At 36.0% G+C, this 26,396-nt stretch overlaps 1 protein-coding gene and 1 long non-coding RNA gene across 3 annotated transcripts in view; one reads left to right on the top strand and one right to left on the bottom strand.

Annotated features, from left to right (window-relative positions):
• The window catches only part of ADAMTS5 (ADAM metallopeptidase with thrombospondin type 1 motif 5), a 47,697-nt gene extending 22,796 nt beyond the window's left edge, over nt 1-24,901 (top strand). For both annotated transcript variants that reach the window (XM_074326371.2, XM_019729873.3), the window contains 6 exons: nt 1,930-2,097; nt 11,049-11,332; nt 12,759-12,942; nt 13,313-13,488; nt 15,300-15,475; nt 18,192-24,901. In XM_074326371.2, coding sequence (XP_074182472.1) covers nt 1,930-2,097; nt 11,049-11,332; nt 12,759-12,942; nt 13,313-13,488; nt 15,300-15,475; nt 18,192-18,750 — 1,547 coding nt within the window. In that variant the 3' untranslated portion in view covers nt 18,751-24,901. The remainder of the gene's footprint in view (nt 1-1,929; nt 2,098-11,048; nt 11,333-12,758; nt 12,943-13,312; nt 13,489-15,299; nt 15,476-18,191) is intronic.
• LOC141570173 (uncharacterized) overlaps nt 15,469-26,396 on the bottom strand; it is a 403,207-nt gene continuing 392,279 nt past the window's right edge. The window contains exon 4 of the long non-coding RNA XR_012494127.2: nt 15,469-17,021. This is a non-coding gene — a long non-coding RNA (uncharacterized LOC141570173). The remainder of the gene's footprint in view (nt 17,022-26,396) is intronic.

Consider the following 26,396-nt stretch of genomic DNA (forward strand, 5'->3'; position numbering starts at 1 on the left):
CTATTAGTCCATTAAATAAAAAAGACTTATCATATGAAATAGAATGCAAAAATCACATTTTTTTAATGTAAAACCTGGATGCAAATAAATATGATGCTGCAGAGGTCACCTTAGGCCACTTTCCCTCCCTCTCTTCTATGCCAGTGGAAAAAACTCAAGTGTGAAATTTCCACACAAATCCCAATATCAGCTGATAAAGATTCTACCTTGGAAAAGTGCAAGAAGCACAGAGTGCATGCTCAACACGTGTTTGATGGACTAAGTAACTTTAAGCCATTTTGAACAGGACATGAATGAAAGCCTCTGTTTTTCTGTGAGCTCTGTGGTTCCCTGAAAAACTCAACATACCACTCCAAAAGTGGGTGAGCCCCTGCCAGTATCCTTTCGCATGTGATCTGGGACATGCTTTACAGACTGTGATGCACATTTATGCTACTGACCAAACAAAGTGTGAGTGGTTGGGGGGGGGGGGCTTTCCCAAAGAAAACGTACTAGCCTAGTAAATGCTGTTGAAGTAAGTAACTGCCTAAATAGCATAAAACGTGGAGACTTTGACGGTCACCAAGCCTTAGCCACCTCATTTCAGCCACAACAGCAACCAGCTGCTCAATGCACAATTTTGTTATGAGGTGTTGGTGATTTAACAAGTTGGCCAAAAGCAGTTGGAATACAGTGTGAAAGATTTCATCTCTGTTGGGTTTTACTGATGCACAGTGGACTTTTTTGGCAGAATGGCAAAAGTTCCTGCCTTTGGCCTTCAGAAACCCATAGAGAATGCTGTGATCACTTTTCTATAGGATTTTCTACATTCTTTTGTAGTGATGTGTGTATGAGTCTATAAAGTTTTGCAAAAAAGGTACTACTAGCAGTATTTCTTGCCTACCTTTTGGAGTTTCTACAAACTGCTAACCTAGAGTTATTTTTAACAGCATTTTAGATTTTTTGGAAAATGTCTTTTTTTTTTCGTAGACTATGTGAAAATTAATCTTATGTAATAAAAACAGTTTTAGTTGATTTATAAGAATGTTGCTCTGTACTCTGGGATATAATATCTACATTGTAGAATGCAGATGGCAGTGGCTAGGATCGCAGAGAACGTGGTTGGGGGGTAAGCACGAACACCATCTAGCTGAGTGGTTTTGGACACTCACTACCTTCCTACTGTTTGCATTCTCTTCAAGCTCTGACACTCCATGATGGGCATCTTGGTATTTTAGACATTTTTAAAGTGGAAATGGGTATATTTTTAAAGTATGCCATTCATTTGTGAGCGTAGTAACATTCACAACTTACTAAATAACAAAAAGAAATGAAAGGAAGAAACAAGCTTACATTTGCATGGAACCGGCAAGTTACTAAATTGACTCCTTTTTCTTTCCCACCCTCACCCCCAGTCATCTCTTATATAGCTACCTGTTTACTTAGCCAAGAAAATAGAAGTCAGCTACTAAGTATGTGCAATCTGTAGAACATTGAGTTAAACACAGACGTTTCAACCATCAATGGGGGGAAATGTTCTCTGATCTCATTGGGATTATGGTTGATCAGATAAAGTGGAAAATTGGACAAGTAATCATAAGACTATGTAGTGAGAGCTATGACATAACCCTATAGTTGCCTTGCAGATTCTGGATTCTAAATAAGGCCTTGTTTCTACATATCATTGAGCATATGTGATCCAGATGGATTATGGGAACATCCACGCCTTTGTGTAATTTTTCAGGTTTCCTCTAAATGTTCACCAAAAGGGACCTCTTCCAACTACATGCAGCTTTAATTTCCCTGGGGGCCTAGTCTCTGCGTGAGAAAACAGTTAAAATGAACTCATATACTGTTGAATGAAAAAAGACAAGTGCTAGTATAATGGTCACAGAAAAGTAAAAATGCAAAACCACTCATTATTTGCACTTCCTATACCTTCTCCCTTAGGACATCTACTTGGCCTCTCTCATGATGATTCCAAGTTCTGTGAAGAGAATTTTGGTTCCACAGAAGATAAGCGCTTAATGTCTTCCATCCTGACCAGCATTGATGCGTCCAAGCCCTGGTCCAAATGTGCTTCAGCCACCATCACAGAGTTCCTGGATGATGGCCATGGTATGTATTTTTAAGGACAACATAGCCTCAGAAAGAAAATGTGTGATTAGTACAAGTTTGATTTCATTATATCCTCATGCCATTCACCTTGCTTTCTAGGACAATGGTTATTTAGATGGTGTAAAATAAAAATGAAAAAGAAAGAAGGAAGGGAGGGAGGGAGCGAGGGAGGGAGGGAGGGAGGGGGAAAGAAAGAAAGAAAGAAAGAAAGAAAGAAAGAAAGAAAGAAAGAAAGAAAGAAAGAAAGAAAGAAAGAAAGAGAAAGAAAAGGAGCAAGTAGACTTTCTGTTATTGTGTAATGCCAACATCCTTGGTGGCATTATAGCTATGGTATTTTTGCTTTTGAATTGAGAAGTTCAAAAGAGAAACAGTGTGGGAGACCACACAGAATGCCTAGCTAGTGCCCTGAAAGCCTGGCTTTTATTCTCTCTTTCACCACTAGCTTCCTGTGAGAATGCTGGCAGACATCTTGTTTCCCTGCTATTAATATGACTCTCAGAATTATTTGTTACATGCCTATTATAGGGGTGTGGTTAAGATGTAGGTGACAATTCTGTCAGATTCTCTTTATGGCAACATAAAGCCAGGAAAGGAAGCTCTTGAGATTTGCATTCACGTGAAGAAGTCATCCTGACAGCAGATTCTCCTGAAAGAGGAGTAAAAACTGCAGAACTGAAATAGACAATCAATCAGAATGATGAGCAAACACTTTAAGAACTTCAAAAGAAAATCTTTGGCTTTCTCATTTAAATACAGTTCAAGAGCACAGCATATTTTATTAAACCCTATAAATCTAGGATGAGTGCTGTGATTATATAAAATTACGAAGGGAGTCACAGTTTTTAGAAATAATAAATTCTCACCCTTAAGTAGTAATCTTTGAAACAAGCAGTTGCAAATTTCCTCGTATTTCTTATTACTTTAAAATACTAGAAACACAGGAGAATAGACTCATTAGACTTGGAAGAGAACTTCAGAAACCACTTAGTTCAAGTTTCTCATATTACAAAAATGGACATATTCTCATTTCTTGTTTTTCTTTCTCTTACAATTTGGTTGAATTGAATATGACAGAAATTCTTGATCATAATTGTCCATAAATTGATCTCATGATATACGGTTCAAAGATGGATCAAGAGAATGTGTGATAACCTTTTTTTTTCTTCCACAAAGTTTATGGCTTGATATTTTTGTAATTTCTTAGTGAACTGCCCATCTTGAACTTTGGCTACATAATATTACAACAATTGAAAAGTTCAATTCATTTCACACAAAAAGAAATTCTGCTACATAGTTTTTTGGGATCTTGTAGGCAGAATCTGTTCATTAACACATTTTTTTGGTCTGTTAGTGGTAATGCGTTATTTAATTGGGACTTTTAAAATGTCCTATTCCTAAAAATAGTCCATACCTAGTTTGGTTTAAAATTTCCCTTAATACAAAAGGTATGTTCTTCATTGATTAAAAGGACATCCCGATATCTCAAAGATTTAGAAATAATACTAAGAATCAATGTATTAAGCTTTTCCTTTAGACTAACAATAAAGTAGTAATTTTCTATTTAGCTTAGTTTACAATGCTGATTCAATGCTGACCAAATCCCCAAATGAATGTTTACTAAATCATTTGCCTATCTACCCTGGTCAAGTCAATATCTAAATAAAGTTCCTCTTGGGTGGAATCTTAATCTCCACTCCACAATATTACTTCTGCTGGTTTTTGTTTTGCTTTTTTGTTGTTGTTGTTCAGGCTTTCTGAAAATGAAATCACATTAATATTTTATTTCAGCATCACACATTACACATTCCAAAAGGTTGAGCTAAACTTTGAATCACTAAATGAATGGATTTAGTTGCTAAGGCAGCAAATGCTTATGGCTAAAATGGGACCTTTTTTTTTTTCCTGTGCTAGTATTAGGTCAGTTAATTACAATGCTGTGCAGAATTTTATTTCTTATTGCCATAATTTTAGAATGATTCATTTATTTCATGTTTATGGAATTCATGATCTTACTTTCTGTGCAGTAAATATACTTCCAGTATTGTTTTCATTTCTTAACATTATTTCTGTATTTAAAAGAGTCCATGCTCAGTTTTTAAAATTTTTTGCAAGCTATTTACATATTTTATAAATTTCTCTGTCTGTTCTTCATGGTAGATAATAACCAAGATCATGCTTTAAAATTTTTTTTTCAATTGCAGTTGACATACAATGTTTTATCAGTTTCTGCTATACAACAAAGTGATTAGACATGTATATAACTTACGACGTGATCCTTGGATAAGTCTACTTACCATCTGACACCATATATGGTTATTACAATATTGTTGACTATAGTCTCTATGCTGCACTTTATATTCCCGTGACTGTTTTTATAGCTGCCAATTTGCACATCTGAATCCCTTCCCCTTTTTCACTCTTCTCCCCAAACCCCCTCCCCAATGGCAACAATCCCAAAAACAAATTTCTAATAGAAATAGATCTTATTCACATACACTGATAAAATCTTACCTGAATTTCCCATTTCTACATATTAAATAAATTCAATTATCAAAATTCTTTGGACAGCTCATTTTCATAGTTTATCCATTAATAAATTCATTTCATCAAACCTAAACTTTTATACTTTTGAATATGTTAGATAGGCAGTCTTGTGTTTTATCAAAAAAAAAAAAAAAGTTTGATTTTATCCTATAATGAATAAAATAACTTCAGAATAAGGAGAACCAAAGAAAGAAGATCCTATGATACAATGGCAAAACTTAGTATGTTCATTTCAAAATAGCATGCACGGGTACAGGATTAGAACAGTGGAAACAGCAGTGCTCTCTGTCACTTAAATGTGAATTCAAATAATTTAATAACTTTTAAATTGCCATCAGAAAAACTGACTTAAGTCAGTTTAAGTGTTTTGAGATGGTTGAGGTTCTGACATTTCCGCTTCGGAGCTTAAGAAAAGCTCAAGAAGAAAGTCAAAGTCCAAGACAATGGAAAAACAAACAAAAAATACACATTTGTTAGAAAACTAAGCTGATATCATGAAACCATGTCATAAAAACCTTTCACATTACTCATAGGGAGGGACACAGGCTTCCATTCATAGCCCACTTATTCATATTTAGTAGAAACAGTTCTATTATCGTTCTCTTCTAATTTTCTAGGCCATTAACAATTTCAAACAATAATATAGTTATGGAGGGGGGTACTCTTCATTAGACAGGTGAACTGGGAGCAAAAAAAAATGATATCAATTGACAATAAGGGAGAAACCAGAAAAACTGTAAGATGTAACCCTAAAACATTAAAAGCTCAGAGGTCCAGCACCATTTTCCAAAAGGTAAAAAAAAACCTATCACACCAGCATGATCCGTGAAGGTACCTCTATATTTCAGCATGATACAAAAATCAACGCTCACAAAAAAGTGATTTTCCTTCATTTAGGAAGATTAAATTGTGATACTAATATAAAGCCAACAAAGTAATTGCTATTTTTAAGTAGATACTCTCACAAAATTTATACAATTTTTAGATGGTACCTAAAGAATTCATTATCTGGAAAAATCTATTTATGGATAATAGCTCATCTCATCCATCTCTCTCCCACCTCCAGCAATGTTGGAGAAATGAGGTCTTAGAGTACAATTAAATTCAAATCATTTGATTTGTTTTTAAAATTATTAGCCATAAGTAGCCCGACATTTGCAGCACTCAACCAGTGCCAAATTTAAATCCATTAATACTGAGTGTTTCCTGATTTAGTTCCAACAAGAAATATGGAGCAATTAGGTTATGGCTGAAAAGTCAGTGTGCACTCTCTAAAATAACTGTGCCTGCAGATTTGTGATTCAGAAAAGGAGAAGCCATGTCTCATGGGGACCCTCAGCCCCTGCCAGCCTGGCCAAGATACTTGAAGACATTCTGCAGTGTTTATTCAAGTTAGCTCTAGGCAAGCTGGCTAGGAGTATGATCCTCAAAAATAAAGGTAAGCACTGGCAGAAAAATTGTGCAGTGAAAGCAGGCTATTGAATTTCTTGTCTCAAATGCTTAATAACTGTGAAGCCAAAAACGATAGCTGTGTCTGCTGTATCCCTAAGTTGTCAGTGCCAGGGGATGAGAAAGGCCACCACCTAAGGAGATACAATTCAAGAATACCTGTGACATGGCCTGCTGAGGAAAGTCTATGGACAGCTTTGAAAAATTAACATGTAGTATATTTCAAGATCTGAGTTTACAGCCACTTACGGAACACAGAACTTTGGAGATGAAATTGTATTAGAAAGTCAGTTCTCTGAATCCCTTGTAAGTATAGACTATAAAGCTGGTCATGTGATCTGAACATTCAGGTTGTTGTTGTTGTTTTTTATCTTGATCAAAATATATTGGCATAAGGTTGTTCATAAAATCCAGATTATGTTTTTAATATCTAGTGCATCTATAGTTATACCTCTTATTTACTCTTTCTTTCTTTCTTTAATTTTTAAGGTTCTTTTTTTTTTATTTAAGTATACTTGATATACTTACATTAGTTTCAGATGTATAATATAATGATTTGCTACTAATATACCTTACAGTGTGAACACCCCACTAAGAGTTAACATTCAGGTTTGAAGACAGTCCTCATCAAATTCAAAGCTCACTATTGTAGTATCTTGATTTTCACCATAAATATGTTCTTCAATAGAGTCTGCAAATAAGACATATTTTTAAGTCCATGGTAACCTGTGAATCCCCCTGGCACTACATCCACTAAACAGTGGACCTAATGCTTCTAACAGTTTCACAAACAGACCCCTTGAATTGTTTTTGGTCAGGAATGATTGTGCCTTCGTCAATGCCCTCATTCGTTTATTTGTCACTGAGCCCATAATGCATCAGTTCCTCTCTCTTTTTAATTTTATTTTAATTATTTAATTATAATTGACATTCAGTATTATTTTATATTAGTTTCAGGTATATAGCATAGTGACTAGTCATTTCTATAATTTATGAAGTGACCCCCTGCCCCATAAGTCTAGTAGCCACCTGGAAACATCCACAGTTATTACATTATTATAGATTATATTCGTTATGCTGTACCCTACATCCCCATGACTGTTTTGTAACTGCCAATTTTCATATCTTAATCCCTTCACCTTTTTCATCCAAACTGCCAACCCCACCTCCCATCTGGCAACCATCAGTTTGTTTTCCATATCTAGCATTATCAGTTTCTCTTTTAATGTTAGGCATTCAGATAAAGACTAAAATAAGAGTTGCAGAGCCAGGGAGATGATGATAGGATGTAAAAGGGGAGAGTTTGCAGTGTGGTTAGGCTCCTTTGAATGAGTTTCATGAGAAACATTAACTGATTTCTCCTAGACCATGGATATTTGGGCCAATACTTAATTTCCTACCTGTATACTGAAAAGGAAATAAATAACTACAGTGCTAGAAATAGTGAGAAAAAATTAAAAGAATAAAGAACAACCAACCTCAATCATGATAATTTCATTAATCATTAATAGGAAAGGCAAACAGTGCTGGTAGTCAGATATAAATAACCATAGTTTTATCAGTCCCATTTCCTGGAGGCATGGCATACTTTCCATCACCCTTTAGTGTACCTTGTGTTAGTGAAAAGGTTCCATCTTTTCCTTTATTTGTCCATCGCAAATCACTGCATCTTCCTTTTTAATTTTTCACCTTGCTTGTACCATTTAGCTTAATATGGACAGTAAAAACAAACATGCAATATATACACATTTGTATTGTCTTTCTTTTAGAAACCATCCATTTACATGCACAAAATGTTAAAACAAAAGTAAGGAAGGAAAGGAGGGAGAGAGAAGAAAGAGAGAAAGGAAAATGCAACTTGGCAGTTGATGGAACAGAACAAACAGACAAAATGTTGGCAGCAAGGCCCAGATAGGATTTCAGACTAGGGTGAATTAAAAAAACATGTGAAGTTGATATGAAGAAGTGGTGGAGAATAAAAGTAAAACAGATTAAGAAAAGTCAGCAGTAGACCAGATGCTTTTAGAGGTCAATATCAATGACACTAAAAGATTGATCAATTTCCTTTTTTACCCCTTCCCCCAAATACATATTTTTTTAATGGAAAATCTATATCCAATCCACTATTACTTAGATTTTAAATATTTTATCCTGAAAGATTCAGAATAAGGCTCTTTATTGATTTTTTTTAATTGTTCTGTGGTACAAGACTGCCATTTGGTAGAGATGCCTGTATCTATTTAATAGCAAAAGGACATAATTCAAATAGAGATGAAATCGATAGACTTATGTATTTCACGGTAAAAAGAAACGCATGCAGCAACAAATCCTTGAGAGCATTGGAGTAATACATTAATGGCAATTCTGAAATAAATCATTTTATTTTAAGAACAGGTCATCTCCAGATGACCTCTAAGGGAAAACCAGATAGCTGAGATACTGTATTTTTAATATCAAAACAAATGCATTATTTTAAAAAAAAGAAAAGAAAACCTTGTGCTTTGGCATTAAGCTTTGTAAAGGTATTCCACCTATTGAAGTCTCCTTTTCAAAACTGATTTCAAATTATTTGTATTACACATTTCTTTTTGCTTATCATCTACTAGTGAAGTAGGATGTCAGTGGCTTTGCATCCATAGAGAGGTGGTGACTTATTTTGGCTGGAGATAAACCAGGTAAACCAATTCCACATGCACCCAAACATGAAAAGACTTTCCAGCTAATATTTTGTTTCTCAGTCTTATGGTCTGTGCTTTTCAGTAAAATAAAATAAAAAAAAGTGTCTTAAAACAGCACTTTTGAAGAATTGGAACGCATTCTTGCTGTCTCAGAGAATTGTTGACAGTCTTCTAACATGAGCAGTCTGTTGAGTGTTCCCTGGTTTACACAATGCTCTTTTTTATATAGCAAATAAGACAACTCTTTCCATGGAGTTCTGAAGTGCCTAATCTTACTCTGTTTTCTAAACAAAGCTTGGTGTGAGGTTTTACTATCATTCTTTCCTATTGACTTGATGTTGATGTTTTTCTTTTAACTTGATGTTTTTCTCCCAAAGTTCTCTTTGGCTGGATACTTACTTTTAATGCTTTTCCTGGCTTTCCTTAAGAAGCTTTACCTCTTCAAACGTTCTGGCTCAGAACTTAAATAGGAACTTTGCTCTTTATTCATTTTCATATAATGCCTCCATCACAGATTGACAAATTCTAAGATATTCACTTTGAAGAAAGTTGAACGTTCTAGTTGTAAAAACATTTGCAGTATTTTAAAATATGCTGAATATTTAATTTCTCAGTGGAAAGTAGGATTTAAATATGATTTTCTTTTGTTGAATAAAAGAATAACTCAAATACATCTAAACAGTTGTTACATATGTTGGGCATAATATCAACTATCATCGTTTTGGATTTTTCTGGTCGCCTCTTAGATCTTTGTTAGCTAATTTTACCCTTACAATGTCACAATGAGAAGAGTAACATTTCAGAGCTTGAAAGTAATTTAGGGAGAGGTTAACTAACTTAGCCAAGAACACTCAACCATTTAGAGTTTCGCCAGAATTAAAGTTTAGACTGGGTGTTTCTACCATTAGACATGATATCCACCATTTAAAAAATTCCTACACACACTTGCCCTTCAGCAATAAAACAAGAAATCCATCTGCATGGTAAACAGAGACAAGATGATATATTATGAGGATGGTAAGCTCTGAGCATGAAACCCGTGACCTACCTTTATGTTCCTCAGTTTTCTTACCTGTAAAATAAAGCAAACAATAGAATCTGCTTTGTAGAGTTCTTGTGAGGATTAGATAAGCTAGTACGTTTAAAGAACTGAGAATAGTGTAAGTGTCTAACAAATGTTTGTTATTTTTAGTACTATTAATAATCAGCAGGTAAATCCTAAAATCAAGTAAAAAATACAGAAACAGATGGACAATATGCATGTTCCCATATTATGGGTGAAAATTAATGGTATTAACTCACTGAGCAGGGATTCTCAGGAAAGCTTTTTGCGGGGAGGTGACCCACATTTCCAGTTCTGAATTTGCATCCTCAGTGCGTGTGCCGCCTCTATGGATCCCCACCTCACTATACACTCCCCATATTACTCTGCAATGAGAGCACCAACTTGTTGGTGGCAGACACACTCCAGACACCCAATGAATACTAATTGCATTAAGTAACTGACCCAAAGGGTAGAAAAAGGAGAAGAGGAAAAGATGGGCCTCGATCCAAATGATCAATGATTAATTTTCTTCTCCTACAGCTCCTTTATTCTGTGACTCTTGAAAAGTCATTATTGAAATTCTTATCAGACTGAGTGAGAAAAGCAATTTAGTTAGTCTATTCCTTCACTTTATTGGGAGATCTTGAGGAGTTGATCAGACTCATTTTTTTTTTTTTCCCCAACGTTTGCTAGAATGTTATAGGTACTAACCAAATATGTTGGGCGTAATAGCAACTATCATTGTTTATTATTTGTGGAATTAATGGAAAGGGGACCTCAATGGGCACATGAGGAAGAGGTAAGTTGGAAGTAGAGAATGGGGTATCAATAGAGTTCCAATTCTGTTTCTCAATGTTGTAAACGCTTACCGATTGTTGTTGTTTTATGTGCATTATCTATTTCCTCTAGATCTATCCCAAGTTCTTTTAATCCTTCAGCACAATGGTTATTTTCACAACTGATTATTACAAAATACTTTTATTTATTTATCCCACTGCCATCATTATGGATACTCCAGAGCACATTACCCACTGGAAATCCTGGAGAGTGTTGGTGAGCACAAGGCAGCACCCAGCCTCATCCTCCACGGAGTCCCTTCTTTAGGGCATCACACTGCAGATCTGGGGGTGCAACACGCTTCAACACCAGCTGGAGCATTTCATTTTTAGATCCATGGTTTTAGTGCTTTGCAACCTAAACCCAGAACAGGGGTCAATCTTGTTTATTTTTTGTAGGTAACTGTTTGCTAGACCTACCTCGTAAGCAGATCCTGGGCCCTGAAGAACTCCCAGGACAGACCTACGATGCCACCCAGCAGTGCAACCTGACCTTTGGGCCTGAGTACTCAGTATGCCCTGGCATGGACGTTTGTGCTCGCCTGTGGTGCGCGGTCGTACGCCAGGGCCAGATGGTGTGTCTGACCAAGAAGCTGCCAGCCGTGGAGGGGACACCCTGTGGGAAAGGAAGGATTTGCCTGCAGGGCAAGTGTGTGGACAAAACCAAGAAAAAATATTATTCAGTAAGTGATTTTCTTGTCACGCAATGCCTGGAGACTCAAGACCTGAAGTACATTCCTGTTACGTGTGGGGACTGTCAGTGGAAGGCTTTATTTCCTAGTTAAAATGTTTTTTCTTGAGAGGTCATTTTACTGCTTCCTCCTCTAACCCCAAGAGCCATTCCCAGTCATCAAAAACTGGAGAAAATACAGGTCAGAGTTCCTCCTCCCAGTTATGTCCTGTAACAAAAAAGTATATCGCCCAGGTTCTGTCTACTTGATGCTCCAAGGAGGTCCCACCCTTTGGAACCTGACCATCACACTTCTCTTACTACAGTTACCAGAATACATATATTTAAATGCAGTAAGACAAGAGTGGTAGAATTGTCATGTGGTCTCCCTACATACTTGGTGCGCTCCACAATGGTCCTGTTTTCTCCCTCACAGCAAGTTAATTAACTTTAGGAGCTAAAGTAACCTGCACTTGCTCCAAGGAAAAACCTTCACCTTCCCCCTAGAGCCCACTTGCAGGTCAGCAGCTGCCACCTTAATGTTTAAGGCCCAAGCGAGGCCTCTGTTCACTCTCACAAGATTTTAAAAGTCACTAGAAGAGCATGGACACATGCATGCCCCCTGGGTCTTCTAAGGTCATCGCACAACCCAGCCTTCTCAGTTACCCTGACACAGGCAGTCAGAGGACGTCTTTCACACATTCCCCCCAGCAAAGGAGTTTATAAGTGTCTTCCTTTTGGAGACTCTCAGCTTCCTACTGCAGGATCTCCAGAGTAACACACCTGGGGTGTCATAGCAGGGTTCTTCAATTCCTGTCATGTGTGTGCAGTTCAGTACCTGCCACATCTCCTCTGGGGTGAGGAGGAGGATCCTGATTTCATTAGGAATTAAGCCAAACCCAGGTCAAATTGGCTGAGGGCCTGTCATACACAGGATGTGTGATGTTAACAAAGGCACTGCAGAGCTTTAGTGCTAAAGAGGGAGAAAAGATACAAGCATAACCCACTAATGCCTGGTGTCATGCAAAACCTTTAGCATCACACATTTTATTAAAGATGCAGGATCAGGGTGGACAAAATGCTAACCATGGTTGAGTGGTTAACAGAATAGTACAATATCAGAAGGCAGAGTTTAAGTTAAAATGGTCCAGAGAAATGAGGAGGTAATCCTTGCAGTGTACTGAGTATATAGGGTGAAGCGTTTAGAGCCTCTAGTGCAGGAGTTGAGAGGTGGGGGAAGCAGCAAAGATGAATTGCTTAGAACTGGAAACAGATTATCATTCCAGAACATTCAATCCCTATGACCACGTTAAATTCTTTGAAAATTTAACTCTATCTGTGATGATGTTTCCAATCACTGAATGCAAGTGATTTCCAAATGTATATTTTGAATGTTTTCCTTCCCCTGAGTTAAAATATCTTCTATTTGTCTATTTCAGACATCAAGCCATGGCAACTGGGGGTCCTGGGGGTCCTGGGGCCAGTGTTCTCGCTCATGTGGGGGAGGAGTACAGTTTGCCTATCGCCACTGCAATAACCCAGCACCCAGAAACAATGGCCGCTACTGCACAGGAAAGAGGGCCATCTACCGTTCCTGCAGTGTTATGCCCTGCCCAGCTAACGGTACGCTGCTCCCAGGTGTCAGCAACCACTGTGTGTCCCGTGTAATTTGTATTCTGGCAGTAACAAATAGGGAAGGTTGGAGAAATAGCATATTAATCTTGTGCTGCACAATTCCACCAATGTGCAAATCAAAACAAATGCATGAGTGATTTTAAATGATTACTATACACAAGTGAGTATTCAGGGACTAGGAAGAAAATCATTGCCGTTTTCAATTCTGTATATAGTGAAAAACCTTCAACAGTAGTGTGTAAAGTGGCTCTGGAAAGAAAAGGTAGCATCTTCTCCTTCAAATGAATTATTTAAAGGCATCAGAATATATGTAAGTTTCAGAACAGTAGACTAATAATGTGATATGTGTGTTTTTTAGGTAAATCTTTTCGTCATGAGCAATGTGAGGCCAAAAATGGATATCAGTCTGATGCAAAAGGAGTCAAAACATTTGTGGAATGGGTTCCCAAATATGCTGGCGTCCTGCCAGGGGATGTGTGCAAACTGACCTGCAGAGCTAAGGGCACCGGCTACTATGTGGTGTTTTCTCCAAAGGTAAGTGCACACTCTCTGTCCGGAAACAGTCGGCATCCTCTGTGGCAAGTATTTGGTAAAATGAAGCCTGCAGATACCAAATGCAAACAAGTCATTATTTGGTGGTGGCTAGATTTGGAAGGATTTTATTTTTATCTCTATCATTTCTATATTTTCAAACTTTATACAATGCATAAAAATGATTTTGTAAACAGAGCAAGTAAATGTTTCAAAAGCTAGTTTTGAAAAGTTCAACTTTCTGTCGAGGAAGGTGAGATGTGACCTTAACTTCAAAATAGACATGAAAACAGCTAGTACTTCTTGGGCACATTTGTAAAGGGGACTATAAAGCAAGGAAGCTTTCTGTTTTTCTCTTGTTTCCTAAAGAACTCCTTGGGTGACTCATGAAGAGATATTTCAAGATGGTCATGTCTGACCAAGACATTTTTTTGTGTGTGGGGGGGAGGCAGGGGGATGCAAATATTCATTTAGCAGTAGTGCTGATAAGGCAACAATCAGAAACAATCTAGGTGTGTAACAATAAATTATTGGTTTAATAAATCATGGCACATTATGCATTTGAAAACTGTATAGCCTTTAAACATCATTTTGGAAGATAGTTTAGCATGGTGATACGCCCTCAATGTGATGCGACCTTAATGTGAATCGGTGTCCCTTTAGCTGTACACATTATGCACATGTGAAATTATCCCTTATTTTTCACAGAATATTTTTTTGTATAATTGCAGTTTTATTTCTCACAATCAATGTTAGGCAGCAATTTAAAATACTGTTTATGTAATTTGCAAACAAGGGCTACATTTAAAACCACCTCTGTAACTGGCCTTCAGATATTTATGCCATTAATAAAAAATAAGTTAATGTCTAACTAATGTAATTTTTTCAATGTTTTATTTTTTAATGCAAAATAACACATTTTCATTGTAAATATTACAGAGAAATAAAAACTAAAACATCACCTGGGAATATAACTATTTGCAGAGCTGTTAACCTGTTGAAGTGCACGCTACTTTTACTCACACACACATACACACAGTCACACACATAAATGAAGAGTTTTGTATACATGCAAATACAAAATATGTCTGTTTATTTATATATATGACATGTTTTCTATGTATACTTACATGCACAAACCACAAATACTCCATATACATACTATTTTATAGCGAGCTTTATAAATATACACTAATTCTTTTATTCAAACATATTCAGTCTCTTCCAGTAAGCATTTCTCGCTACCTTCCCCAGACCCCTTTTCCTACACTAATCTGTTTGTCTCAATTTCAGCATCTGACGGTTCAACACAATAGGGAATGCTTTCCAACCATTGCAAGGTTTTGGATGTCAGGTTTAGATTTTCAAATTTATTGCTATAATAACAATTATGCAACAAAGAAAGATCTCTGTGCTCTTGAGCGCGCTCTTATTCTGCTCTCCACACAGTGACACACAGTCTCACACGCTAAGTGAAAAGATCCCTTCTATCTGTGTAAAAAGGCGAGACTATACAACGGGAACATGTTATACATACGGAAATGAATACCCTGGGTGTCCTAACACATACAGAATTAAGCTCAAGAGAGAAAGTGCATAACCCAGATTTGTCCCAGATCTTATTTCTGCCAAGATGTCGAGGATTTTTCAATTAGATACTTCTGGAAACTGTTTTTGGTTCTTTGTTTATTTTTCAGTGTATTATCTATTGCAATCACACTCAAACCTCACAAATCATAACTTGTTCTTTTACCTAAGAAGCCAAGTACCTGGGCACAAGTATTTCCCACTGCTAATGTGTTTCTCATGTTCAGGTGACTGATGGAACTGAATGTAGGCCATATAGTAATTCCGTCTGCGTCCGGGGAAGGTGTGTGCGAACTGGCTGTGATAGCATCATTGGCTCAAAGCTGCAGTATGACAAGTGTGGAGTATGTGGAGGAGACAACTCCAGTTGTACAAAGATTGTTGGAACCTTCAATAAAAAAAGGTAATGTGATAGAACAGTTGGCCGTATACAAACCGAACAAAGCTTTAGACACTGCAAAATTGATAAAGGAGGACTCATGTTACATCACAAGCCATCAGTGGGAGGAGGGCTAGCAGGGTTCTAGTAGCACATTATGAATATGCGAAGGAGAGGAGATAAAGAAAGCTCTGGTCATCGAGTGGAAACTCATGGAGCCTCTGGAAGCATGTAAAGTGCAGTGGCCATGAGGTCAAGGTCTTCCAGTATGAAAACTGAAAAGAAGTCAGTGAAATTCAACTGACTTGCAGATCTATCATTCCTGCAACATAATTTATGAAAGGATGGCTGATTTCCATCCATATATATATTTAATAGCAAATTCTCATTGGGCTCTATTCTTAAAAAAAAATGTTTCTCATTGCAAAATGGAAGTTAATTGCTATAGTATAGACAACAATTCCATTTTTACTATCCTGGTTTAAATCTATTCTATAAAGAATAAAGTCTGTTTTCTGCTTCTTCTCATAGTCCTTTATTATATTCTTGCTTTAAATATGTAAGTTTATGAAGTCCCAATTTCTGGCATAAGATATTATGCTATCAGCAAGGGTGGCCAAGTCAGCTACATAGTCTGCTGGATGCAGTGTTGTTTTCCTTCTTCACCAGACCACTCTTAAGCTGAGTGGTATCGGGCAAGCACACCTGTAGTCTTGATGTATGTGCTGTGTTGTTTTTAACTGGAGAGTAATCGAGAACCAAGTTAACAATGAGGATTTATTAAACTAATTACGTGCCATGCTAATGTAAAAATTATCTTTGGTATGATAAAAATTGTATGGCTGAAGAATTCATTGTGGATTAAAATAGGCATTGCTACTTCTATTTGCTAGTGATGTAATAGTTATTCATCTAATTGTGTTGGACCATCTAGGTCAAAAGCCCTACAAGTCCAATTATATTCTGCATTTTTATATATTTCAAAGACACCTTAGAAATGATCAACTCTAACCTTTCATTTTATATATGAGGGAATGGGGACTCTGAATGTTCAGAACTTACCCAATTTTACATGGCTGGGGACTGCCAGGGTAGTGGACAGTGTAGACGTGTCAGGAGGCCTGTGTTTTAAGCCTGGCGCTGCCATTATATTAGCTCTGGAGCAAACTTGTTCAAATACTTTAATATACCCCCACTTTATATACTTTCTATGTAAGATAAAGTATCATCTCCAACACCCCTCCTGGCTTTGTTTGAAGCCAGTGTAGGTTTGATATTGGATATTTTAAAAAAAAAAGAAAAAGAAAAGTCCTGTAATGAAGTCTAATCCAAAGTGTATTATAGAAAGTAAAAATAACGGATCAAGTTACACAGATAAGCAACATCACCGGCATTGCATCTTCTCTCTTCAACACAGTGGGAAGCTCTGACACTTGTCTGGCAGTCACTGTAGATCAAATGCCCAATAGACGGGATTCCCTGGGGAGGAGCCTCCTCTCCAATTCAGAGGAAGTGATTGAGTGGGAAAAACACACTTGTATTTTCAGTATATGAATCAGTTGCCCCAAACCTGTAAATTTGAGTAAGAATTTGAAAGTAAATAATTACAGATCGCACACATCAGTCAAACTGCACGAGCAAGTTATTTATTTCTTTTAAATAATGAGGATGGGAAAAACTATGGAGACCTTACTATGAAATTACTTATAGAGGCAAAGATCTTGGCAAAAGATGACTCCTTCTCACTGGCATGGTCCCCTGCTGCTTAATTAGCATTTCTGTCCTTGCATTTTCCGGAGCCTTATGGGTACTACAGATACTTATGCCTTTGCCATTTTCCTGAGTCAATGATGGATCATGAGAGACCTATCTTATTTTTACACCCACCATAAAGCCTCAGTCAATCTATCATAATGCTTTGTGGATATGAAGCATTCAGGAAATTTGTTAAGACATTAAAGGTTCTTTTTTTTTTTCCTTTGATGATAATAGTAAGCTGTGGTTACCCACATCAGAACTTTATGCTCCATTTTTCGTCCTGCTGAGTTAATCCAGCATTCTAGTATAAATGGAAGCAGAGGCCCTACTCTGTCTCAAGTTCCACAAATAGTTAAATCTGTGGTCCGCCAACTAGTCTATGTGTTGGAAACAACACGAAGAGCTCCAGAAGTGCTGTGCAGCCTATTCCCCATCCTGAAAGATGGGGATTTAATTGGTCTGGGGTCTGGGGATTAAAATTTTTTAAAGTTTTCCAAGTGATTCTAATACTAGAACAAGTCTGAGAAACATTAACGTAAAGATATTTTATGAAATTGAGAGCAGATTTATGTTAGTTTGTGTTGACATATATCCCATTTTGTGCCAGAACATAAAGTAGCTTTGTAAAGATGATAAGATTTGATGCATAATGTTTTTGTAAATCTTGAAATAAGTTAGTATAAAATTTTAAATAAAGGCGGGGTGCTACTATCATCCTAATTTTGAACATCATAATAAAAATGCATACAATGATAATGTACCCAGAATCCTATTTTGCTTTAAGAAAATTAATTTTTGAAGCCAATTGTGAGCTAATTTCCTAAATACATTAAAGCGTTTTATTAAAGTAAGGTAAGATTTTTAAAGAATTTATATTTGTTTACCTATTTATTAAGTGTTTACTTATTTTTTCTTCTCTTTCTCTTTCTCTCTCTCTCTCTCTCTCTTCCCCTCTGTCCCCTATGGGAATTCGTGCTTCCAGTAAGGGTTACACTGATGTTGTGAGGATCCCCGAAGGGGCAACCCACATAAAAGTCCGACAGTTTAAAGCCAAAGACCAGACTAGATTCACTGCCTACTTAGCTCTGAAGAAGAAAAACGGTGAGTACCTTATCAATGGAAAGTACATGATCTCCACTTCAGAAACAATCATTGACATCAATGGAACAGTCATGAACTACAGCGGTTGGAGCCATAGGGATGACTTCCTGCATGGGATGGGCTATTCAGCCACGAAGGAAATTCTAATAGTGCAGATTCTTGCAACAGACCCAACAAAAGCATTAGATGTCCGTTACAGTTTTTTTGTTCCCAAGAAGTCCACTCAGAAAGGAAACTCTGTCACTAGCAATAAAGTGGGATCATACACGCCACAGCCGCAGTGGGTGACGGGCCCATGGCTTGCCTGTTCTAGGACCTGTGACACGGGCTGGCACACCCGGACGGTGCAGTGCCAGGATGGAAACCGGAAGTTAGCAAAGGGATGTCTTCTCTCTCAGAGGCCTTCTGCATTTAAGCAATGCTTGCTAAAGAAATGTTAGCCTGTGGTTATGGTCTTATGCAAAGATCAACTGGATGATTCATCACTCATTGGTTGTGGTGAACAAGAGGTCTACCTAAAGCATAGAAAGTCACGCTTCGGTGTCATTGTCGACAGGAGTCCGATTATGGGCAGAATCTGCTCTCCGTGACCAAAGGAAGATGTGCACTATTTCATGTGACAGTGGTGACCTTGGAATATAGAAAAACTTGGCAGTTAGTCAACACCCCCTAGGCCTACCAGAATGAAAAAACCCTGATGAATGTAGAATCAGGCGACATTTGAAGATGGCAGAACAGTCCCCCCCTTGTCACCTACCTCTTATAGAATGTCTTCAAAGGCATCATAATCATTTTTACCCATAATACACAGTAGCTTATTTTTACTGTTTGTAGATATATTCTCATTTGGTATGTCACTTTATATCACTTGGTTCTATTAAAAAAAAATTTATGTATATATATGTATATGTGTGTATATACATATATATTTCTATAAAAAAATGTATTTGACCAAAGTAGGTCTGCAGCTATTTCAGCTTCTTCCAGTTTCCAGAAAAAGCTGTGGATATTTTACTGGAAATTAAAGAACTTGCTGCTGTTTTAAGAAGATTTAATATACTTTCAGACAACGGAGATAAAATTTTAGTCAAAAACCATTTTGACAGCCAGCATCTTCTGAAAAATTCTGAAAAGAAAAAGGATATCAGCGTATTTAGTCATTTAAATACATACACAGGTCCATCTTCTTAAACCTTTGACAGCCTGTATTTTTTCAGGCAGCCAGCCAAATTAATGCATAATTAGGTTGTAGAAGTAGTGTTTGCATGTTTGTGTGCATGTGTGTGTATGTGTGTGTGTGATCGGTATTCAAGAGTCTAAGAATTAGTTTCCTCATGTTAAAATTTAAAAGAAAAAAAAAACATACTTCACCATATTTTCAACTTATATTTTCACAATTGCTTTCCCTTTCTATGGCTCTCATCTGATATCTCACAATGTGTAATATACATGCAATACACACAGCAAAGAGTTTTCTAATCACATTCAACACTTTCAATACTGGTATACCTCTTACCAGCAAGCCTTTAAAATGTTTGTTTTTGCTTGTTTGTTTTGTTGAAGGGTTCTGTAAAACCTATAATGTTTTGTACTTCTCGTCGACTTAGTTTAATAAGAATATTAAAGATCACTTGGTAGTTAGCCACATCTAGAAGTGATTATCATTAATGTGGCTTGTGCAAAAGAAAAAAAAGAAAAGAAAAAAAACGTGGTTAATATCAATAAGACTGTTTCCACATCATATAGGCAATAATTCCTTGTATTTTTTAAAATCCAAGTAAATGAATACTGCACTTAAGATTTTTCCCAATTGGAAAGCATTTGGTTGTACCAGTAAGTGTTTGAGTGATGAAATGTGATGATTTTTGAGGTTTGTTGCTTTTATTTCCATAGCCTGTCTAGGTAGGTTATAAGTTTGAATAGTTAGACATGAAAAATTTTTATAATCATATGCATAAAAATTGCTTTTTAGACAGTAAACTGTATCCCTCCACCCCAGAAAATCCAAGGTGTTTCATTGCATTGGGATTTCTTTTTCTTTGTGAAGTATCAGAAAGCCACTTATCTTTATAAAATTGTATAATAATCAAACCAAATGTGCCTATTGTGAAGAATTGCATATGAGGATGTTTGGGGACCATTGTTTGAGTCCCCTTAAGCTCATGAGAGTTTATTTTTTATTATAAGATATTTTTAATATAAAATAATTATGTAATTGATCTTGCTATAGCACATTCATTCCAGTGGGCCAGGAGAATGGGTGTCTCACTGCTTTAAGTACTTTCTTAAGAAATTATTTGATAAAAAAAATAATGATTTTACAAAACTGATAATCATCCTTCAGATTTTCATAGACTGACTTTGCTTTAAACGTGGTCATTTTTTCTTAATAAATTGTCAGTTAGACAGATGAAGCCTATACAAGACTGGTACCCTGCATGTGATGGAGGTCAACTAGATATCAGAGGCAGGGAATAAAGTCATTCAAATGAGTCAGAAAAACAAAATTTAAATCACACTCAGAATTTGACTATGCAGAGAGAATTAATAGAAAGTCCAACATTACTTTTTCCAAGTTTCAAAATAATTTTAATCAAGTAATTCAATTATGACAAATTTTATTTTTATCTTTTGTGGGTATATTGACGGCAACATTAAAAAGATAATTGAAGAGTAAACAGGATTGTCTCCTACTCTGCTTCTCTATACTGTATTCATAGATTATTTTTAAATATGATTTATTAATGATTCATTGTTCCCCCAAATAATGAAGTTTTACACTTTTCATTGAAACAATCCTAGGGAGCTTAGAACAAATAAACCACTATTCCATGTGTTTAAGGAGTTTTCTTTAGTGTTTTTTGGTTTATTCCCCCTGTATATCAATAGATTGAGTAAGGAATGTATGTCTAAACTCTTGAGAAAAATGATTTAGACTGGAAACTAAAATTAGAGAAATGGAGTGTTTGGTAGATATAAAGAATGATAAGCAAAGGGAAAATCCTCTATAATACAATCTAATTCAGTCCAGTTTGACTTTGAACTATTCCTTTCACCTTTCCATAGTGGCATCTTGAATAAAGAGTCTAGGATTCATGATGCTACGTACCACTTTCTCAAAAAAGAGATTGTCTGAAAATGCTCAGGTTAGTAAGAATCTAATCTCACTCACAAAACTGAACACTCTAGATTAAGTTTCATTAAGTACACAGAGAGTCCAAACGAAAATAACATGTATTTCTTCTAGAACAGACAAGGTCAAATTAAGCCCTGCCTTGTTGTTTAGAGATTTAAGGGCATAGCTTTAATTTATTCAACAAATTCAATTTACTCTGCCTTCCTGTGGAAACAGTTTTATCCCTTCAAACTGAAAATTAAGGGATTAATCACAAACAAACAAAAAAGTTGCAGCACTGAAAAAAAGTAATTTATTGTTTTTGCAACAGGTATGTGAATTTGTGTGATAAAATTATTTATTCTTTATTTAACAAAAATATGTGCAAATTCTATATTTAAAATGTTTTGCTGTTGTCCTACTTTTTAATTTATGCTTCATGTTTGTGTATAAATTACACTTTGTGAGTTTACATAATATGCAGCACTGGTTGCTTTTGTATTTTTTTACAAAAAGCTTTGTGTGTGAAACAGGTGTTTATGTATATATTCCTCATGTATCCTTATTCTGATACTATAGTTTTCCTTTCTATAGAAGTTTTAAATTTAGTCTTTCATGATCAGTAGTGCCCATTATTTGCAGTTATATTAACAGGTCTTTTAGGTTCCATTAATACTACGTTTTCCAAGTCACAAATAAGAAAAACACTTATTCAAGCAACTAAGGTCCACATGTTAAACTTGGGTACATGGATAACCTGGAAGCTTCCCATTGAAGCTAAAACACAGTTGAGAATCAGATCCATTCATTTCACTGATAAACTTGGACAAAGAGTTGTTGATGGATTATATCAAAGGTGTGTACACATAACTTCCAAGTGTTATCAATGATAATAAAACCAAATTTTGTCTTTTGCTGCTTTAGAAACACTCTTTAAAAATTTACATCATGTAGCCTTTAGTGTCTAGAGGATTCTACAGAGGAGAGTAAACATATTTGATTTAAATGACTCAAATGTTAGTCATAACTTTCTATAAATGTGCAACCTCCATTGATAAAGTGTGACCTTTTACTACTACTAATGAATCTCATGGAATCATAATAGGATTTGGGGTTAGCAGGGACACCTCTGATCATATTAGCTTGCCTCTGAAAGATTTCAGTCTGGTCACCCCAGGACACACAATTGACCAGATCAATCTCTGGCTCTGATGTTTCTCCCATTGATCCCTCCGTTATTAACAAGGTCACTATCATGGTTTAGGTGAGAACAGCAGCCAGATTCAAAGAAGCACAGGACTTGTGCTGTGACTTAGTGTTCACTGTTTATAAAATAAGATTGAATTTAATGATGACCAAATCATGCCAATAGTTTATGGCTGAGTGTGAAATCTCATTGGCAGAATTGGTAATTATTATCAATCTATTTATAATTATACTTGAGACCATGAAAATGTCTTATATTTTTTAACATTTCAAAGCTACAAAATAAATGAATAACCATGAGTACAGAAATGGTCATCGAACATTATAATAGAACCAATGAGCGGGTCAAGGAGATCTATTATTTATACACAGAAAAGGAACTTGTATGTTTTCTCTATTATTTTTCTCATTTGCCAATAATCTGTAGTTTTAGGTTGTCAAATAAGTTCATCAACTTAACTCACTAGTCCACTGGAAAAAAGCAATCTTCCTAATAGCCTACCCTGCTAGCATGAACTACAGAAAAGACTTCTCAAGTTACAGGTTTATGAAACACATCAATCAATAATGCATAATTGTGTTCTAGTCAATTAATGTATGGGAACATATTGAAACAATATTGGTGCATTAGTGAAACAAAAAATGGAAATGGACATGGTATTCAGATCAGAAAAGCACTCAATCTGACAAATGGCTTTCTGGTGCCATGATACTATAACTCTCAATGTAGAGTTTGTGGAAAAAATAAAACAATATGTTGTTAGAAGATGTTGGTTTTAAGAGAGAATAGGACTGAAATGTATGTATTCGTTAACCCAGTTAATTGCACACTCCTAATATATTAGCACTTTAGCAATAAGTCTGCTCTCTGTGGTCCTCACCCCCATAGCATCACCAGCTGGTCCATGTGGATGGCCATAGATCAAATGGAAAAACCAATAATGGCTCATTATCCTATAAGGCACTGCCACATCAGAGTGACCTCAAGTCTAACACTGTGAGGAAAACTGTGATTTGTAAATAAAACAGAGCATTCTTTTTTCTTTTTTTTTTTTCATTTTCCTTTGGTACATCCAATGAACAACTAATTTTTATTGAGGTGCTATCATCTTCAGTGATCAACTGTCAAAAGTGGTATTTCTGAGTTACTATTTTATTCTAGATGATTTTTCAATTTGCAAGAAAAAACTCAAGTTGTTTTCTTTTTTTCTTGTTTGGTTTGTTTTGTTTTTTGTCAAGGCTGGGCACGACTTGATACTCAATGTTAGGGAAGTAGCATCTAATGGTCATGTTGATCAGCAGTGTTCGGTGACATAAGCTGTATGTACATCGAGGATATTTAAGGTGACATCAAAACTTGAAGAGTGTCAGGCTGGAGTAGCATATTTTTATGTGAGTCACGTTTCATCACTTACTAAGACATCAGCATTCCTTTCAAACATTCCTTTCAAACAAACTTGTTTGGTTGTTACATACAAACAAAATTTTGTGTGTATTTGGCCTGACTTTGTTTACGCTTTGCTGTATTTTATGTCCATAGTAAACATTTGGCTTCTATATCTGCCTTTGCTTTAACAATTCACAACGTATTAGAAGCACTTCACCCCATACTGAGAGCATATTGAGAATAGAAGATTACACTGCGTGTGACTTTGTGAGGTTAGACTTTTGATTAAGAAATCTATGACTGTTTCCGGATGGTGGTTATGCATTACACACTTAGGCATGACATAAATGTAGGAGGTGACAAATACTGCTTACATTTTAGTACGACATATTTGTCAGAGAAAATCATGTACATGCTTTGTAAATAGATTGCAGCAAACTAAGCAAATTGGCTTTCAAGTTTGAGTAAAATATTAAAGATTTACATGTTGTATGCAAGCAGTAAAATGTACTTGTAAGCTTCTTTCTACCCTCAATTTTCCAGAAGCAATGACATTTTTTCAGTAAAGATAATGCAGTTGAAAAACCAAAAATCTTGGAAGACTAAGATGGGTCTCGTTTAAAATGTCTCTTCAGCTTTGGCAAATTTCAAACCTGAATCAACAATTGAAAGCGTTACTGTGTCTTCTAGCCTGCATTCCACAACAGTTCTGTTATTCAGGTAAACCACTTGAACTGAGTCATTTGGGATCTTTATTGTAATATTTTTCATTGAGGAACAATATCCTATTTTGTAAAGCATTTCCCTATGTGTGACTTTAAACTGTAAAATTAAACATCGGCTTTGTGGTTTCAGTGGGCATAATAAATGTAATTGTAAACTAGGTTAAAGTATGTACTGCATATAATGTGTTTTAGAGTTGGAAACTATTGTCCATTTAATTTAAATATTCTCATAACAGCAGTAGGACCAAGCCAGGTTTTAAGGAAACTCGAAGCTCCATGTAATTTCTACCATCCCTCATCCACTTTGGCATAAACAATTAATGCTTTCTCTGTCTTAGAGTACTATGGAACCACTGCTTCACGTCTTCTCAGCAGATTGCTACCCCTAAGTCTGTCTAGTGTCAAAATTCTGGTATTAAATTAGAAACAGCAAGCAACATAATCTACCTGTTTCATGTTTACTTTTCTAAAGATACACGTATTTTTAGATACAACATTAAAGAGTTAAGATGATAATGCATGGAAATTCAAAAAGAATTGACATTCACTAGCAAAAGCCTATTTATTTGCTAACAAATTTATGGTATTAAGGTTCATAAGATATCAATTCCTTCTAAACCTGAAATCATTACTGGTTAGCATACATTGCAAACATTTAATTTGTCTTTCGTATCAAGTAATATTTCATAGTTGTGTACTTTAAATGTTCTTCTTAGTAGGATGTTTACTTTTCAAATAAATAATTTGCAACATATATACTTTTAAAAACATTGTATATAAACAACCATCATACATGGCTAAGATTTGTCAAACATCTCTTTGGGTCAGTACCTGTGGTAAACACCTCACAAATTTTCTCCCACATGTTTCTCTCCATGATCCTTTCGACCTTGGTCTTGAGATTCCATTATTACAGGTGACTGTCACATCGTAATAACTGTTAACGGTCACCTAGAGGTGGCCAAGTGCCAGGCACTGTTATAAGCACTTTAGATATTTATTATCAATTATTGGCTTCTTTAAACACTGAGCCTTAAATTATTATGGACCATGAGTCTGAGGGAAGCACTGTAGAGTGGATGGAGGCCCCTGAGATTGGAGAAATGAAGGGAAGTGTTTAGGTGCCTTAATGTGTGGGCCCCCTGTGTAAAAGCAAGAGACGTCCTTAAATTCCAATAAAAATGGCAAGGAAACTCTGGAGAATCAGGCAAGCACTGAGAGTATACAAAGGACTGTTGTTTAAGGAGAAAGAATTTGATTTAGAAAACTAGTAAATTTCTTGAGAGGATAAAAAAAAGAAGAAAAAAAAACCTATGGTATTTAACCTTACAAACTCCTTCACAGCTAATAATGAGCTGGTTCAGACAAGGTCAAAGACATAAAAATTATCCTGGGGTGGATGGGAGCTTTTAGTTTAGCCATAGAATGAACAAAGATGGTTAGAAATGGAGGTATAGATGTTTGTAAAGTCCGAACTGTCTTTAATTCCTAGATTCTGTGGAGTGTTTCTTAACATATTATTGTTTTATCTGTTCAACTAAACTCATGTTTTCCCACAGATAAATGATTATAGATCTTAATATAGACGCAGTGAAGGGGTGTAGCTTTGTTTTTCTCAGCTTTCCTCTATGGCCTTCTCATAGGTAGAGAGGC

The sequence above is a fragment of the Rhinolophus sinicus genome, chromosome 17 (assembly GCF_057876585.1).
Source record: "Rhinolophus sinicus isolate RSI-liver-muscle chromosome 17, RSI-T2T, whole genome shotgun sequence".
NCBI classification, from domain to species: domain Eukaryota; kingdom Metazoa; phylum Chordata; class Mammalia; order Chiroptera; family Rhinolophidae; genus Rhinolophus; species Rhinolophus sinicus.